At 43.4% G+C, this 16,196-nt stretch overlaps 1 protein-coding gene across 1 annotated transcript in view; it reads right to left on the bottom strand.

Annotated features, from left to right (window-relative positions):
• Window positions 1–1,271: 1,271 nt before the first annotated feature.
• The window catches only part of LOC311139388 (tRNA (guanine(10)-N(2))-methyltransferase homolog), a 19,256-nt gene continuing 4,331 nt past the window's right edge, over window positions 1,272–16,196 (bottom strand). Inside the window, exons 12-14 of the mRNA XM_084174257.1 lie at window positions 6,415–6,535; window positions 1,644–1,797; window positions 1,272–1,447 (exon numbers count right to left, since the gene is read on the bottom strand). Coding sequence (XP_084030383.1) covers window positions 1,645–1,797; window positions 6,415–6,535 — 274 coding nt within the window. The 3' untranslated portion in view covers window positions 1,272–1,447; window position 1,644. The remainder of the gene's footprint in view (window positions 1,448–1,643; window positions 1,798–6,414; window positions 6,536–16,196) is intronic.

The following is a 16,196-nucleotide window of genomic DNA, read 5'->3' as shown; positions in this document are numbered from 1 at the left end:
ATGTGTTACCAATGCAAGGGACGATTTCTGGTCCCAGTCTGCCTCTGCTGACTAGCATCTATTGAGTTGCAATGTCCCATACACTGGATGCCCAAATCAACTGGAGGTATCTACAAAACAAGTTTTGAAGCCACATAATCCAAAAGAAAGGCTACATCTAAATATTTTTTTGTAAAATTACTGTTCGCGATTCACAAATAATAATTTTGATTTACATTCGGTTCGATTGAACATGCAGGTGATGCGCGCAAACACAGACGCGCTAAAGTGTCATTACGATCCTGGCTGATATTTATTTTTTATTGATAAAATATTTAAAAACTGTGCCTAAATAAATTACATTAACAGAAATTATGAAATACATTTTAAAATTCCATGACTTTTCATGACCATGTTTTGATGGTTGCTTAACCCTTTGAAAGAGGTCAATCAGATTTGACAAATTAGCCTGGTGGAACCAGCCTGATCGCTGAGGCTAGGTAAAATTTACCTAATCTAAAACTATTCCTCACTTTTTCAGCTGTGACGGAGTCTAGATTTCTGACAAACTACAGACAGTTCGGTTGCTTCTCACTCTATCCATATTGTCGAAGGTAGACTGGTATGACACAGGCTGCGTCCCAAATGGCATCCTATTTCCTATATAGACGCCCATAGGTCTCTGGTCAAAAGTAGAGCACTATACAGTATAGGACGTACCCACAGTCCTCAAAAGCACGGCCCCCCACCACCACCACCACCCCCTCCACTAAGTTATTTCCTTCAGTCACACAAACATCACTTCACACAACACCCCCAAGGCTTGGACCATGCAGGGTGGCCAAGATGATGGCATCACTTCTCAGAGCCAACGTTAGATAAACAACACCTTCACCAAAAGAACACAGTTGAGCAGGTCCCAGATTCTGCCAGTGATGGCAAAACAACAAACGAACCATGGCTAGCACTTCAAAAACTGATATTCTGAGTGTCTTTACAATAAGGAACCGTTAGTTTCTTATAATGTCTGGATATAAAAGCTTGAGAAAGGACTTGTGTGAAACAAGTTCCTCCCTTGTCTCGTCTGGAATCTTGCAGGGATACTGCCAAACGTATCTAAATGCACTCTGGTACATGGATACAGCTGCCAGTTCTCTCTGGACACTTAGGGCCCTCTTGAATCAAATCTGATAATGTGGTTGCTGGGATAAGACTAAAAATAACACAGAAAGATGTAGAACATTGAGAGCCCTTCGATCTCCTGCATCCAAGAAATAAATAAAAAAATCTTTGAATATGGTGTTTATTCGTTCACAATTCACACTCATTACACAAAGGGCAATAAACATCAAACAATAAAAAAAACATATTTGAATAGAAAATGAGACATTTAAAACAAGGAGCCCTATGTCCCCATGGAGTCCATTGTAAACCATAGGCAGGTATCGGCCCAATCCCAAATGTACCCCTAGAACCTTCACCTAATGCACTTGTGCAGATCTGTGAGGATTTGATTTGCATATGCAATATGGTGAAACTTCCACCTAGCCTATCAAACAGCAAGGTGGAGTTACTACCATATTGATTGCACCTGTCAAATCCTCTCCACAATTGCATACTGGCTTAGGGGTCCATTTGGGATTGGGCCTTCCTGTGATCCTTACATCACTCCCCACCGTTGGCGGCCATCTTGTTGGTCTCCTCCTTTCCTGTCAATGTCCTCTTGCTGATGCCGCTGAAGTACTTTTCCCTGAAGGCGTTGTGGCCTTGGTACGGGCTAAAGTGAGGGTCTGACAGGTGGGCCAGCGCATCTGTCTCCTACAGAGATAGAAAAGACAATTCAGCCCCATATACCAACGACAGAACGTTTTCTTAGCACAATTATACCTCTTAAATTTGCGAGAAAAGAGTGTGAGGGTTTGCCTTCACAAAGTGGAACCAATTCACCTGCAACATCGGTTAAGTAAACAAAATTAGCGTAATAAAAATGCCTTTGAACACAGGCGAAGGAAGAAAGAAACCAGATGATATCAGACCTCTGCCAGGTATCCCATTAAACTAACCAAACAACCACAGGATAAAATTCTCACCTTGTATACCTCCTTGCCATCACAAGCTCAGTGTAACAATAATAAACGTTAACAGAGTGTTAAGTTCATCATATTTTCCTGGTTGGGGCTTTGGCCAGCTAGTTTGGCAGTGTTTGGCAGGCCAGCAGGCAAGAAAGTGTCGGGCGGACGGACAGTTGGATGGAGGGGATGGAGAGAGGGATGAGGAGTAACGAGGTGTCGGGATGCAGAGAGCTAGAAGGGATGACTCCACCGCCGGCCTGCCATTCGTCAACACCACCTCTCTCTGTCGGCCCTGGTTACCGCTGCCAGGCAACCTGTCCTGGACCTAGAGATGGTTTCCTTCAGTCTCCACCACATCCAAGAGCTTAAAGAGCATCCCCAGATATGAAGCTCCTAATACTTCCTTAGGTACCATAGAGCAGGGCTATTCAATAACCACAGAGGGTCAAAGTTTTCCAGGTTATCTTTTCTACCTGGTAGGCATTGATAGGCCAAGTGCTCACACACCTGTCTCAAGTCTGAACATTTCCCAACACTACCATACACCAAACCATTCAACACAGAATAGGAAAGCACATCAACTAACTTCAAAGTGCTCTGTGGTATGAGTTAAAAACAACCATCACGTTTGAATGGAAGCAGTTAAATTCACACAAACTGACACAGCAAACTCTCACACACACCCCCAACGCTGCTGTCCCATGTCATAGACATTGAACCACTGGACACTTCCCATTTCACACTGAGTATTTAAATACTGTATTCCTGACATAGCTCATTCTAATACTGTACTTTGTATTTAGTTACTCTGTTTATACACACAGCATATTTATTAAAATCCTGGATTATTGACATAGCTCACTAATATATCTACAGTTGTACATATCATTCTTAGTACATCTTGTGTAAATTGTTCCGGTGTATATACATATAGATTACATTTGGATTACTGTTACAGTGCTATTTGGGTTGCTCTGGCAGGCTATTCCAGAGGCTGGGGGCATAGTCTTGGTCCTAAGCTTTGGGACAGTTAAAAGGCCAGCACCAGAGGACCTGAGGGACCTACTGGGTACATAACTAAAAAGCATGTCTGACATGAATTTGGGGTGCACAATCATGAATTGATTTAAGAACCAATAGAAGAATCTTAGTATTTATTCTAAAACTCACAGGCAGCCAGTGCAGAGAATTTAAAACCGGTGTAATGTGCGCTCTTCGTCTGGTCAGAGGAGCATTACAGTAGCCAAACCTGCTTGTAATAAAAGCATGGATGAGTCTCGCTGTATCAGCCTGAGAGAGAAACAGCATGTACATTTTAATTATTTGTGTACTTGTTTGACATTGTACTGAATTGTTAGGCGCTAGTAACATAAGCATTTCGATGCACCCGCTATAACATCATCTAAACTGTGTACGCGACCAATTGATTTGATCTCAATATGAATGGTAGCCTACATTCTCTAGCTCTAGCTACTGCGAATCCTTACCTCTGATTGGATAAATAGCCATTTCAGATTTAGACTGAAATTTGAGCGAAGATCACATCACAACATATGGAGGACGGGGAGACGGGCCAAGTTTTCACGGCCCAGTCGGGAATGCCCGTCTTGATTTGATTCTTACCACTTCAGCCTCTGAAGCAGAAGCCTTTGAAAAGACTGGGTTGAGCAGCACTGCTGGATACAGCCTGCCAGGAGGAGACTATGGAAATGTGATAAAACAGTGGGGTCCGAAATTGACACCCTTGATAAAAAATAATGACTGTATAAAATAAATAATTCAAATACTCTACAAACTTGTTGGATGCATTTGCAGTTAGTTTAGGTTTTTTCAGATTATTTTGTGCACAATAGAAATGAATAGTAAATAATGTATTGTGTCTTTTTAGAGTCACTTATTGTAAATAAGAATAGAATATGTTTCGAAACACTTCTACAACAATGTGGATGCTACCATGATTACAGATAATCCTGAATGAATTGTCAATAATGATGAGTGAGAAAGTTAAAGACCATGCCCCCAAGATATGTTAAACAAAATCTATTTCTCTCAGCAATTGCATGCACTAGTATAAAATAATATAATTTCCTTTATTTAATTTTTTTGCATACAATATAGCTCAGTATTTGAATTATTTATTTTATACAGTGATTATTGCTCATCTTTATCAAGGGTGTCAATAATTTCAGACCCCACTGTATACAGCACCTTCAGAAAGTATTCACACCCCTTGACTTATTCCACATTTTGTTGTGTTACAGCCAGATTTATTTGTCTGACCCATCATACACACAATACCCCATAATGACAAAGTGAAAACATGTTTTTAGAAAATGTTGCTAATTTATTGAAAATGAAATACAGAAATATCTCATTTACATAACCATTCACACCCCTGAGTCAATACTTTGTAGAAGCACCTTTGGCGGCGATTACAGCTTTGAGTCGTCTTGGGTATGTCTGCATCAGCTTTACACATCTGGATTTGGGGATTTTCTTCATTGAAGATTTTCTCAAGCTCTGTTAAGTTAGATGTGTCTTTCCACAGATTTTCAATGGGATTCAAGTCTGGGCTTTGGCTGGGCCACTCAAGGACTTGTTCTGAAGCATTGCTTTGGCTGTATGCTTGGGGTCACTGTCCTGTTGGAACGTACATCTTCGCCCCAGTTTAAGGTCATTTGCACTCTGAAGCAGGTTTTCATCAAGGATTTGCCTGTATTTGGCACCATTCATTGTTCCCTCTATCCTTACCTGTCTCACAGTCCCTGCCGCTGAAAAGCATCCCCATAGCATGGTAGGGATGGTGTTAGACGGGCGATGAGCTGGTTTTCTCCAGACATAGCGCTTTGCATTCAGGCCAAAGAGTTCAATTCTTGTCTCATCAGACCACTAAAATATTTTGCCTTATGCTCTCAGTATTTCACGTGCCTTTTTGCAAACTCCAGGCGTGCGGTCATGTGCCATTTTCTCAGGAGTGGCTTCCATCTGGCCACTCTCCCATAAAGACCAGATTGTTAAAGTGCTGTAGAGACTGTTGTCCTTTTGGCATGTTCTCCCATCTTCGCCAAGGAACTCTGTAGTTCGGTCAGAGTGGTCATTGGGTTCTTGGTCACCTCCCTGACCAAGGTCCTTCTTGCCCGGTTGCTCAGTTTGGTCGGACAGCCAGCTCTAGGCAGAGTCTGGGTAGTTCCATATTTTTTCAATTTCCCAATGATGGAGACCACTGTGCTCTTGGAAAATTCAACACTCTAGAAATAGTTTTATACCCTTCCCCAGGTATATGCCTCATCTCGGAGATCTACGGACAGTTCCTTGGACTATATGGTATAGTTTCTGCTCTGACATGCACCGGCAACTGTGGGACCTTATATAAACAGGTGTGTTTCTTTCTAAATCATGTCCAAACAATTGAATTGGCCACAGGTTGTAGTGACATTTCAAGGATGATCAAAGGAAATTGGATGCACCTGAGCTCAATTTGGAGTGTCATTGCAAACAGGTGTGAATACTTATGTAAATGAGATATTTATGTAGATGGTGGAGAAGAAAAATCGATTTAATCCATTTTTGAATTCAGGCTGTAATAAGTCAAGTGGTATGAATACTTTCTGAAGGAACTGTTTATCTATATAGTGTAGCATGCTATGAGATATATGTTCCAGGTTTGGGGCACTGGGAGTCAGAGACAGATGCCTGTGTGTGTGTGTGTGTGTGTGTGTGTGTGTGTGTGTGTGTGTGTGTGTGTGTGTGTGTGTGTGTGTGTGTGTGCACGCAGTGATTGGCGCAGGGCTTGCCTTTATGGGAACAATTTGGGGTTTGGAAGTGAAGAGGTTGTCAAATCCAAAGATGGGTTATTTTCCATAAAATGTGTGATTAAGTCATTTAAGTGCAGTATATAAAAAAAGCCAATCATAGCCAGATGCTGAGGTTTACTGCAGACCTTGAGGGAAGCACCATCGACATCCCCTTTAACTGTAACTGTGTCGTATTGCGCGTGTACGTTTAAAGAACACACACAGACAACACTCATAGTACACATATGTGCATGCTCGTACATACAAACATGGCACAAACATATTCAGTGGCACACACGGGTACTTTACTCTGTAGATACATGTAAGTAATTCATAGTAAGCACACCAGAGCAACAATTATATTGTGCTGCAATCATATTCACAAAGGGATCCATCTACCTTTTCAAAATGGGTGACATTCCACTCAAATGCATACACATGCTCATGCTCAGCACAGTCACACACAGACCAGATGCACACACACAGACCAGACAAGTACAGAAGGAAAAGCACACACACACAGACACAGAGAGACACACACAAGGATGGAAGGACAGACAGACACCCACCTCTGGTTCCTTGATCTTCTCCATGGTGATGAGACGTCTGGAGGTGTGGCTGGAAAGGGTCTGTTCACAGTTACTGACCAGTCTGAGACAGGGGTTTAGGGGCACCATCTCTTCACAGTACCTACAAACACACACATACACGAGTCACGACACACAAACACACTACTGGTGAATCATCATGGTTGAGGACATTTTCAAACAGCTAGTCTTGTACTGTACAGCATGAACCAATAAGTCTAAAGGGTTGATGGGTCCAAATCATCCTCCAAACCACAATATCTGCATCTCATCATACACTCACCTGCAGAGTAGACCAGGCTTAGCCTCCATGTAATCCCCTCAAAATTACACTACATCCAGGCCAGGTCAGCTCTCTCTCTGTTAAACAACCCAGATCAGCGCTCTCTTCCTTCCCTCTCACTCACTCAATCCTCTTTCCCGCTCCCAACTCTAAGCCTGCTCTCTCTCAGCTCCAGGCCTTTACTGACCATGTCATGATCTGACTGAAGTGGATAAAAGCCACTGTGAAAAAGGTGAACTAGATTAAAGATATCAGAAAAATGTAGTCTTGTCAGGAGAGCTCTGTGTGTGTGTGTGTGTGTGCGCGCGTGCACATGTCGGCCAAGCACCTCAGCTAAAGCTGTCCAGGGCAAGGTACTGTATTTATTAGGATCCCCATTAGCTAGAACCAAGGCTGTAGCTACTCTTCCTGGGGTCACATGACATTAATAGACACAACACATGACGTTAATAGACCGTTACAGCTGAAGGACAGAACGACATCAAATGACATAATACATAACATTAATCGACAGGTACAGAACTACATCAATTAAGAATACACACTTTCATATTCTTATGCCTTAGCAATCCATACAACATGTACTCATATGGCTACACTGCAGTCATCCATTTTGTTACGGTTGCTTACTGTTACAACTGCAGGTCCTGATCGTAAACTCTCAGAACCAGTTGTTCTGTAAACACTGGCGAGAATCTCACAACATTAGGAACCACCCGTGTCCTTGGTTCTCCCGTTTGACATCAATACTATTCATAATAATAATGTGATTAATATATGCTACTGAACGCAAGTGCCTAGAGTGTGTGTGTGTGTGTGTGCACTGTGACCAAAGCGAGGCGTTCATTCTAGCCCCAATCACGTCTTATTACTGGGTAGCTGGACCTGCCACATGGGCCATTTCATTTAAAGATGGGTGGGGGTGGGGCTGGGTCTTTCACGTTCAATACAGCTTTTCCCATCTTCTTTATCAGACAAATATAGAGTTGAAACCTCTGTGCAGATGTTACATAGGCAGGCAGATTGGGGGTCAGGTTAGACGCCATTTAAGCCCTATAAACGGAGGTGCAGTAGACTAGCCCACCTACCTTTATTGCATGGTATACTGTAGGCCAGATAGACATTGTCATGGTCAAGGCATATTGATTCAATTGTTGTCAAGATGGGGAGAGGCCTGTCTGTGATAAGGAGATGCTCAGCATTCTTAACACCACAACTGACCAAACAAGTCCTACAGGCTCTAGTTTTATCCTATCCTGACTACTGCCCGGTAATGTGGTCAGGTGCTAAAAATAAAATACATTGTAAAGCTACAGCTGCCCTGCAATGTTCCAAGAGAGCTAATGTCAACAAAATGCATGTTGACTTTTCTTGGCTCAAAGTAGAGGAGACCCTGCAAACTACAATGAGTCCTTAGGACATTCCGGGAATGTCTGGAGGTTGTGTCATGGTCTCCTGGACATCCTTAGGATGCCCCGTTTGCTGGGGAGATGAAAAAAATGAGAAGTGATCCAGACAAACTGTCTATTCAATCAACTAACATACAGCTCTGACAGATATTCCACAAGGCTTGCAACTAAAGGTCTCTTCATAGTCCCTAAAGCCAAAACGAATTCAAGGCAACGCACAGTAATAAACTGTACTTAGCCATGATATCATGGAACTCCCTGACATTTCAAATCACTCAAGCAAGCAGCAAAAGTAGCTTAAAAAAACAAACAAATAAAACAGCACATCACAGCACAATGCCTCTGACCTAAATAGCTTGTAGCATCTCCCTCCAGAGCACATCTGGTGTTTTGGTTCAAGTTAAAGATAAGATGTGTCCTTGGCATTAGGATATCAGGGCCTGCTCAGAGAAAGCAACTGTAAGCAAAGCCTCAGTAGAGTAAGGACGTACTGCTCCATATGATATGATAGTCTGGTTAGCTTACTGATGTTAGTCAGTAGAGCAAAGTTTTATTGAAGTGTATTCTTATTTTGTTTGTGACTAGTGGATGCTGCTGGATGTGAGTGTGGTGCAGGGAATGGAAATGGAAATGCAAAACAAATGTATGAGAACCGGAGGAAACTCCATATCAAGGGGACTTTATTCATTTTATGAATAAGTTCAAAGGCCATGCACTATACCTTAGTTAACCCTTTATGGGTGGTAGACTGTAACACATTACACTATACCTTAGCTAACCCTTTATGGGTGGTAGACTGTAACACATTACACTATACCTTAGCTAACCCTTTAGGGGTGGTAGACTGTAACACATTACACTATACCTTAGCTAACCCTTTAGGGGTGGTAGACTGTAACACATTACACTATACCTTAGCTAACCCTTTATGGGTGGTAGACTGTAACACATTACACTATACCTTAGCTAACCCTTTATGGGTGGTAGACTAACACATTATAATATACCTTAGTTAACCCTTCATGGGCGGTAGAATGTAACACAGCAAATGTTTGGTTTAGTTCATTTCTATGCACTAGACAGAGGGAAGGACGTAAGTGAAGCCCATCTGATGATAATGATGACTCTTCAATTTATTGGACGGAGTGGAGTGATGGATCTCTAAAAAGTCCACTAGGCCTCGCTTTGGTCACAGAGCTGACACACACACACACTACAGGCCTGTATTCTCCAGGCACTTGCGTTCAGTAGCATCTATTAATCACATTATTATTATGAATAGTATTGACGTCAAACGGGAGAACCAAGGACACGGGTGGTTCCTAATGTTGTGAGATTCTTGCTAGTGTTTACAGAATAGCTAGTTCTGAGAGATTACGATCAGGACCTGCAATTCTAACAGTAAGCAACTAAATGGATGACTGCAGTGTAGCCGTTATGAGTACAGGTAGATTACGAGAGTGTTTGTTTGCATATGTAGCACTTTCTCCTACAAGCACCACACTGATGTTGGGTCAGATTTTCACCCTACTGTTCGTCTCCTGGGTTGCCATGGCCACTGTGAAATACAAGCCTCTAATGTGTTGTGGTGTGTGTGTGTGTGTGTGTGCACGTCGGTCAGCACCATGACCAAAGTCGGCGTTAATTCTACCTGCCAATCACCTCTTATTACTGAGTAGCTGGACGTGCCACATTGGCCGTTTCATTTGAAGACGGGTGGGGCTGGGCCTTTCACTTTCAATACAGCTTTTTCCATCCTCTCAGACAAATATAGAGTTGAAACCTCTGTGCAGATGTTACATAAGCAGCACAGGAGGCTGCTGAGGGTTGGACGGCTCATAATAATGCCCGGAACGGAGCTAATGGAATGGCATCAAATACATGGAAACCATGTGTTTGATGTTTTTGATACGATTCAAATAATTCCGCTCCAGCCATTACCACGAGCCCGTCCTCCCCAATTAAGGTGCCACCAACCTCATGTGATAGGCAGGCAGACTGGGGGTAAGGTCATTTATGCCCAATAGGCTGAGGTGCAGTAGACCAGCCAATGTCTTCCACCTTTATTGCCTGGTCAGGGCTCAACGCTGACCTTTAATTACAAGGAGCACATGTGCGCCTAAGTTGAAAAATGTAGGAGCACACAAAGAAATTCAGGAGCACAATGAAATATATTTGACGTAACAAGCCGTTTTCTTTGTAGTAATGGTGCAAGCACAACGGTCATGATTCTGCACTCAGTGTCTTCTCCATGGCACTCAGGGGCTGCCGCACAGTGAAGTAATCATTGCTACAATTATCATCTGGGTGACGTTTTTCTAGGCGCTCTGGTGCTCCTAATAAAAAAATACAGGTCGCACAGCAAAATATTTAGGCGCATTTGCGAGTAAAATGGTCACACTGTAGAGCCCTGATGGTATACTGTAGGTCAGATAAACACTGCCATTAAGCACAAGGACCTGTCTCTCAGTCAGGCAGCAGCAGGAGTGTTGTAGACTAAAGGAAGTCGATGATCCCTTAAACCCACAATGGGGGTTCAAACCCCATCAGCTTCCTGTTAGCTTTGCACTCTGCTTCATTAGTGCCGTCTGGCTGATGACTTTAGCCCATAGAAATTATAGAAACCAAAAGCCATTTTAGCATGAGCAGCGCCATTGAGGGCTTCCACCATGCTTCCTCCATTTTAAAGTAGTCAACTCGGTGGGGATTCCTATGGGTTGTAGCCTCAATGGTGCTTCCCATTCTGTCACAGATGCTATAATAGCACAGATATAAAGATGAGTCCTCTATCTATCTCTATGCTTTAGCCTCAGAGATAATGGGTCTGGTTCCTGCCAAGGCGCTGCAGCAGAGAGGAAATGGCAACCGACCACACACTAGTTCAAACATAAACAACCGACCACACACTAGTTCAAACAAACACAGCATCACGGGCGGGAGGAAGAAAGAAAGACAGAGAGACTAATGAGCTTGAGAAGCCGCAGAGTTAATTGAAACACTGAAAGGCAGCTGAGGCATGGTGCAAGGTGGTGCTCGTCATGACGACGGCGGAAATGTTTTAATTGGCTTGGGGGACCTCATCGCCCAGGCCTGTGACCAGTGTTAGGGGACCCCGTATCGGCCGACGTCTGTTCCGACCCCAGCCCAAAACAACACAACAAATCGTTTTTTCCTACAGCAGCTGCACTGCAACCCCCCTTTGTGACACCAGTGTTTACAAACAAGCATGTTGCTACACAGTCCTGTCCCCTTGGACCATTTAGTCACCCTGTTCTATCTCACAGGTCCACCGCAGTAACAGTCGTCGGCGACATCTAGTGGTGTAGTATAATATATATATATATATATATATATATATATATATATATATATATATATATATATATATATATATATATATACATACATACATACATACACACACACACACACACACTACCAGTCAAAAGTTTGGACACACCTACTAATTCAAGGGTTTTTCTTTCTTTTTTACATTGTAGAATAATAGTGAAGTAGAAAACTATCAAATAACACATATGGAATCATGTAGTAACCAAAAAAAGGTTCTCACCCAAGATTTGACAGTACATGGCCCCGTCCATCGTCCCTTTGATGCGGTGAAGTTGTCCTGTCCCCTTAGCAGAAAAACACCCCCAAAGCAAAGTTTCCACGTCCATGTTTGATGGTGGGGACGTTGTTCTTGGGGTCATAGGCAGCATTCCTCCTCCTCCAAACACGGCGAGTTGAGTTGATGCCAAAGAGCTCGATTTTGACCACAACACTTTCACCCAGTTCTCCTCTGAATCATTCAGATGTTCATTGGCAAACTTCAGATGGCCCTGTATATGTGCTTTCTTGAGCAGGGGGACCTTGCGGGCGCTGCAGGATTTCAGTCCTTCACGGCGTAGTGTGTTACCAATTGTTTTCTTGGTGACTATGGTCCCAGCTGCCTTGAGATCATTGACAAGATGCTCCCATGTAGTTCTGGGCTGATTCCTCACCGTTCTCATGATCATTGCAACTCCACGAGGTGAGATCTTGCATGGAGCCCCAGGCCGAGGGAGATTGACAGTTATTTTGTGTTTCTTCCATTTGCGAATAATCGCACCAACTGTTGTCACCTACTCACCAAGCTGCTTGGCGATGGTCTTGTAGCCCATTCCAGCCTAGTATAGGTCTACAATCTTGACCCTGACATCCTTGGAGAGCTCTTTGGTGTTGGCCATGGTGGAGAGTTTGGAATCTGATTGATTGATTGCTTCTGTGGACAGGTGTCTTTTATACAGGTAACAAGCTGAGATTATGAGCACTCCCTTTAAGAGTGTGCTCCTAATCTCAGCTCGTTACCTGTATAAAAGACACCTGGGAGCCAGAAATCTTTCTGATTGAGAGGGGGTCAAATACTTATTTACCTCATTAAAATGCAAATCAATTTATAACATTTTTGACATGCGTTTTTCTGGATTTTTGTTGTTGTTATTCTGTCTCTCACTGTTCAAATAAACCTACCATTAAAATTATAGACTGATCATGTCTTTGTCAGTGGGCAAACGTACAAAATCAGCAGGAGATCAAATACTTTGTTCCCTCACTGTAAACTCAGCAAAAAAAGAAACGTCCCTTTTCAGGACCCTGTCTTTCAAAGATAATTTGTGTAAATCGAGAGTGTTTGTTTGCATATGGCGCAGTGGTCTAGGCACTGCATCGCAGTGCTAGCTGTGTCACTAGAGATCCTGGTTCGAATCCAGGCTCTGTCGTAGCCGGCCGCGACTGGGAGACCCATGGGGTGGCGCACAATTGGCCCAGCGTTGTCCAGGGTAGGGGAGGGAATGGCCGGCAGGGATGTAGCTCAGTTGGTAGAGCATGGCGTTTGCAACGCCAGGGTTGTGGGTTCGATTCCCACGGGGGGTATAAAAAATAATGTATGCACTAACTGTAAGTCGCTCTGGATAAGAGCGTCTGCTAAATGACTAAAATGTAAATGTAAATCCAAATAACTTCACAGATCTTCATTGAAAAGGGTTTAAACACTGTTTCCCATGCTTGTTCAATGAACCATAAACAATTAATGAACATGAACCTGTGGAACGGTCGTTAAGACACTAACAGCTTACAGACGGTAGGAAATTAAGGTCACTGTTATGAAAACTTAGGACACGAAAGAGGCCTTTCTAATTACTCTGAAAAACACCAAAAGAAAGATGCTCAGGGTCCCTGCTCATTTGCGTGAACGTGCCTTAGGCATGCTGCAAGGAGGCATGAGGACTGCAGATGTGGCCTGGGCAATAAATCGCAATGTCCGTACTGTGAGACGCCTAAGACAGCGCAACAGGGAGACAGGATGGTCAGCTGATCGTCCTCGCAGTGGTAGACCACGTGTAACAACACCTGCACAGGATCGGTACATCCGAACATTACACCTGTGGGACAGGTACAGGATAGCAACAACAACTGCCAGAGTAACACCAGGAACGCACAATCCCTCCATCAGTGCTCAAACTGTCCGCAATAGGCTGAGAGAGGCTGGACTGAGGGCTTGTAGGCCTGTTGTAAGGCAGGTCCTCACCAGACATCACTGGCAACAACGTCGCCTATGGGCACAAACCCACCGTCGCTGGACCAGACAGGACTGGCAAAAAGTGCTCTTCACTGACGAATCGCGGTTTTGTCTCACCAGGTGTGATGGTCGGATTCGCGTTTATGGTCGAAGGAATGAGCGTTATACCGAGGCCTGTACTCTGGAACGGGATCGATTTGGAGGTGGAGGGTCCGTCATGGTCTGGGGCGGTGTGTCACAGCATCATCGGACTGAGCTTGTTGTCATTGCAGGCAATCTCAATGCTGTGCATTACAGGGAAGACATCCTCCTCCCTCATGTGGTACCCTTCCTGCAGGCTCATCCTGACATACTGCTCGTTTTGTGCGTGATTTCCTGCAAGACAGGAATGTCAGTGTTCTGCCATGGCCAGCGAAGAGCAAGGATCTCAATCTCATTGAGCACGTCTGGGACCTGTTGGATCGGAGGGTGAGGGCTAGGGCCATTCCCCCCAGAAATGTCTGGGAACTTGCAGGTGCCTTGGTGGAAGAGTGGGGTAACATCTCACATCAAGAACTGGCAAAGCTGGTGCTGTCCATGAGGAGGAGATGCACTGCAGTACTTAATGCAGCTGGTGGCCACACCAGATACTGACTGTTACTTTTGATTTTGACCCCCCCTTTGTTCAGGGACACATTATTCAATTTCTATTAGTCACATGTCTGTGGAACTTGTTCAGTTTATGTCTCAGTTGTTGAATCTTGTTATGTTCATACAAATATTTACACATGTTTAAGTTTGCTAAAAATAAACGCAGTTGACAGTGAGAGGACGTTTCTTTTTTTGCTGAGATAGATATACCGTATTTTCCGCACTATAAGGCGCACCGGAGTATAAGCCGCAGCAGCTAAATTGAATGATGTGTACATATATAAGCCGCACTGGACTATAAGCCGCAGGTGTTTTAATGTTTAATTACCATATGAAAGCTTTTTTTGACTTTTTGCATTGAGACAGTTCTTCCCGCTGGCGTCTCCAACGTCTCACCATTGACTAATTGATGCCAAGGCTACGTGCAGCAGCTCTATTTCCTTCTTTTACAGCCAGATTGACTGCCTTTAACTTAAAAGCTGCATCATATGCATTTCTACGTTTGTTTTCCATAATGAGGGTTTGTGCATGAAAACTTCCTTTGCACAAACTGTCTCGCTCTCGTAATGTCTGTCTGTCTTGCTCTCGTTCTGTCTCTCGTTCTGTCTCTCGTACCACTCTCGGTTCCACTTTTACATTTTGCGCGCTACCTGTCTCACTCTTTTCCGGCCTCCAGCTTTTCCTGCTGGAGCCCGCCGCTTAAAGGTGGGGGGCGCGGACCGGTCATAGAGCCCATAGAGTTAAAGTTGGTGGACTGTAACCTGTAAAATCCATAGATTTAGGAGGTCTTCTAGTGGCCGTTAGCTGTAAAAATCCATAGATTAGCCGCACCGTTATATAAGCCGCAGGGTTGAAAAATTGGAAAAAAGGCGCGGCTTATAGTCCGAAAATTACGGTATATACACACATACACATATACACATACTACCGTTGAAAAGTTTGGGGTCATTTAGAAATGTCCTTGTTTTCGAAAGAAAAGCTATTTTTGTCCATTAAAATAACATCAAATTGATCAGAAATACAGTGTAAACATTGTTAATGTTGGAAATGGCCATTGTAGCTGGAAATTGCTAATTTTTTATGGAATATCTACATAGGCGTACAGAGGCCCATTATCAGCAACCATCAGTCCTGTGTTCCAATGGCACGTTGTGTTTGCTAATCCAAGTTTATCATTTTAAAAGGCTAATTGATCATTAGAAAACCCTTTTGCAATTATGTTAGCACAGCTGAAAACTGTTGTGCTGATTAAAGAAGCAATAAAACTGGCCTTCTTGAGACTAGTTGAGTATCTGGAGCATCAGCAATTGTGGGTTCGATTACAGGCTCAAAATGGACAGAAACAAAGAACTTTCTTCTGAAACTCGTCAGTCTATTCTTGTTCTGAGAAATGAAGGCTATTCCATGCGAGAAATTGCCAAGAAACGGAAGATCTTGTACAACGCTGTGTACTACTCCCTTCACAGAACAGCGCAAACTGCCTCTAACCAGAATAGAAAGAGTCGTTTCTAAGTGACCCCAAACTTTTCAACGGTAGTGTATATCTCAGGACAGACTTAGGCCACCTAAATCTAAATCAGCTTAGACATCTACTATTAATGTTTCAACAGTGTTACTAACCAACTTTGTGCAACAACATTCTCTCTCAACCGAATTCACACCTCTACCAATAACCCACATGCCTTGTCTTATTAGCATCCCCTAATTCTCTTGTTCATAACCTCTCTAGTTACACAGTGGCAGTGTGGCAGACTGCATACTTTCCCTTTTCTCTCCATCTATTTTCTTTCTCTAAGACCCCCATTCTTTACTCAGTGAATGTGGAGATGAGTGGAAGGGTCAGAGTTCAGGCCCAACACAGAGGTATTTTTGTTCTGACCCAGTC

Source organism: Coregonus lavaretus, assembly GCF_964263955.1.
Source record: "Coregonus lavaretus genome assembly, chromosome: 13".
Taxonomy (NCBI): domain Eukaryota; kingdom Metazoa; phylum Chordata; class Actinopteri; order Salmoniformes; family Salmonidae; genus Coregonus; species Coregonus lavaretus.
The sequence above is the reverse complement of the archived record's forward strand: the minus strand, read 5'-3'. Positions and strand labels throughout refer to the sequence as shown.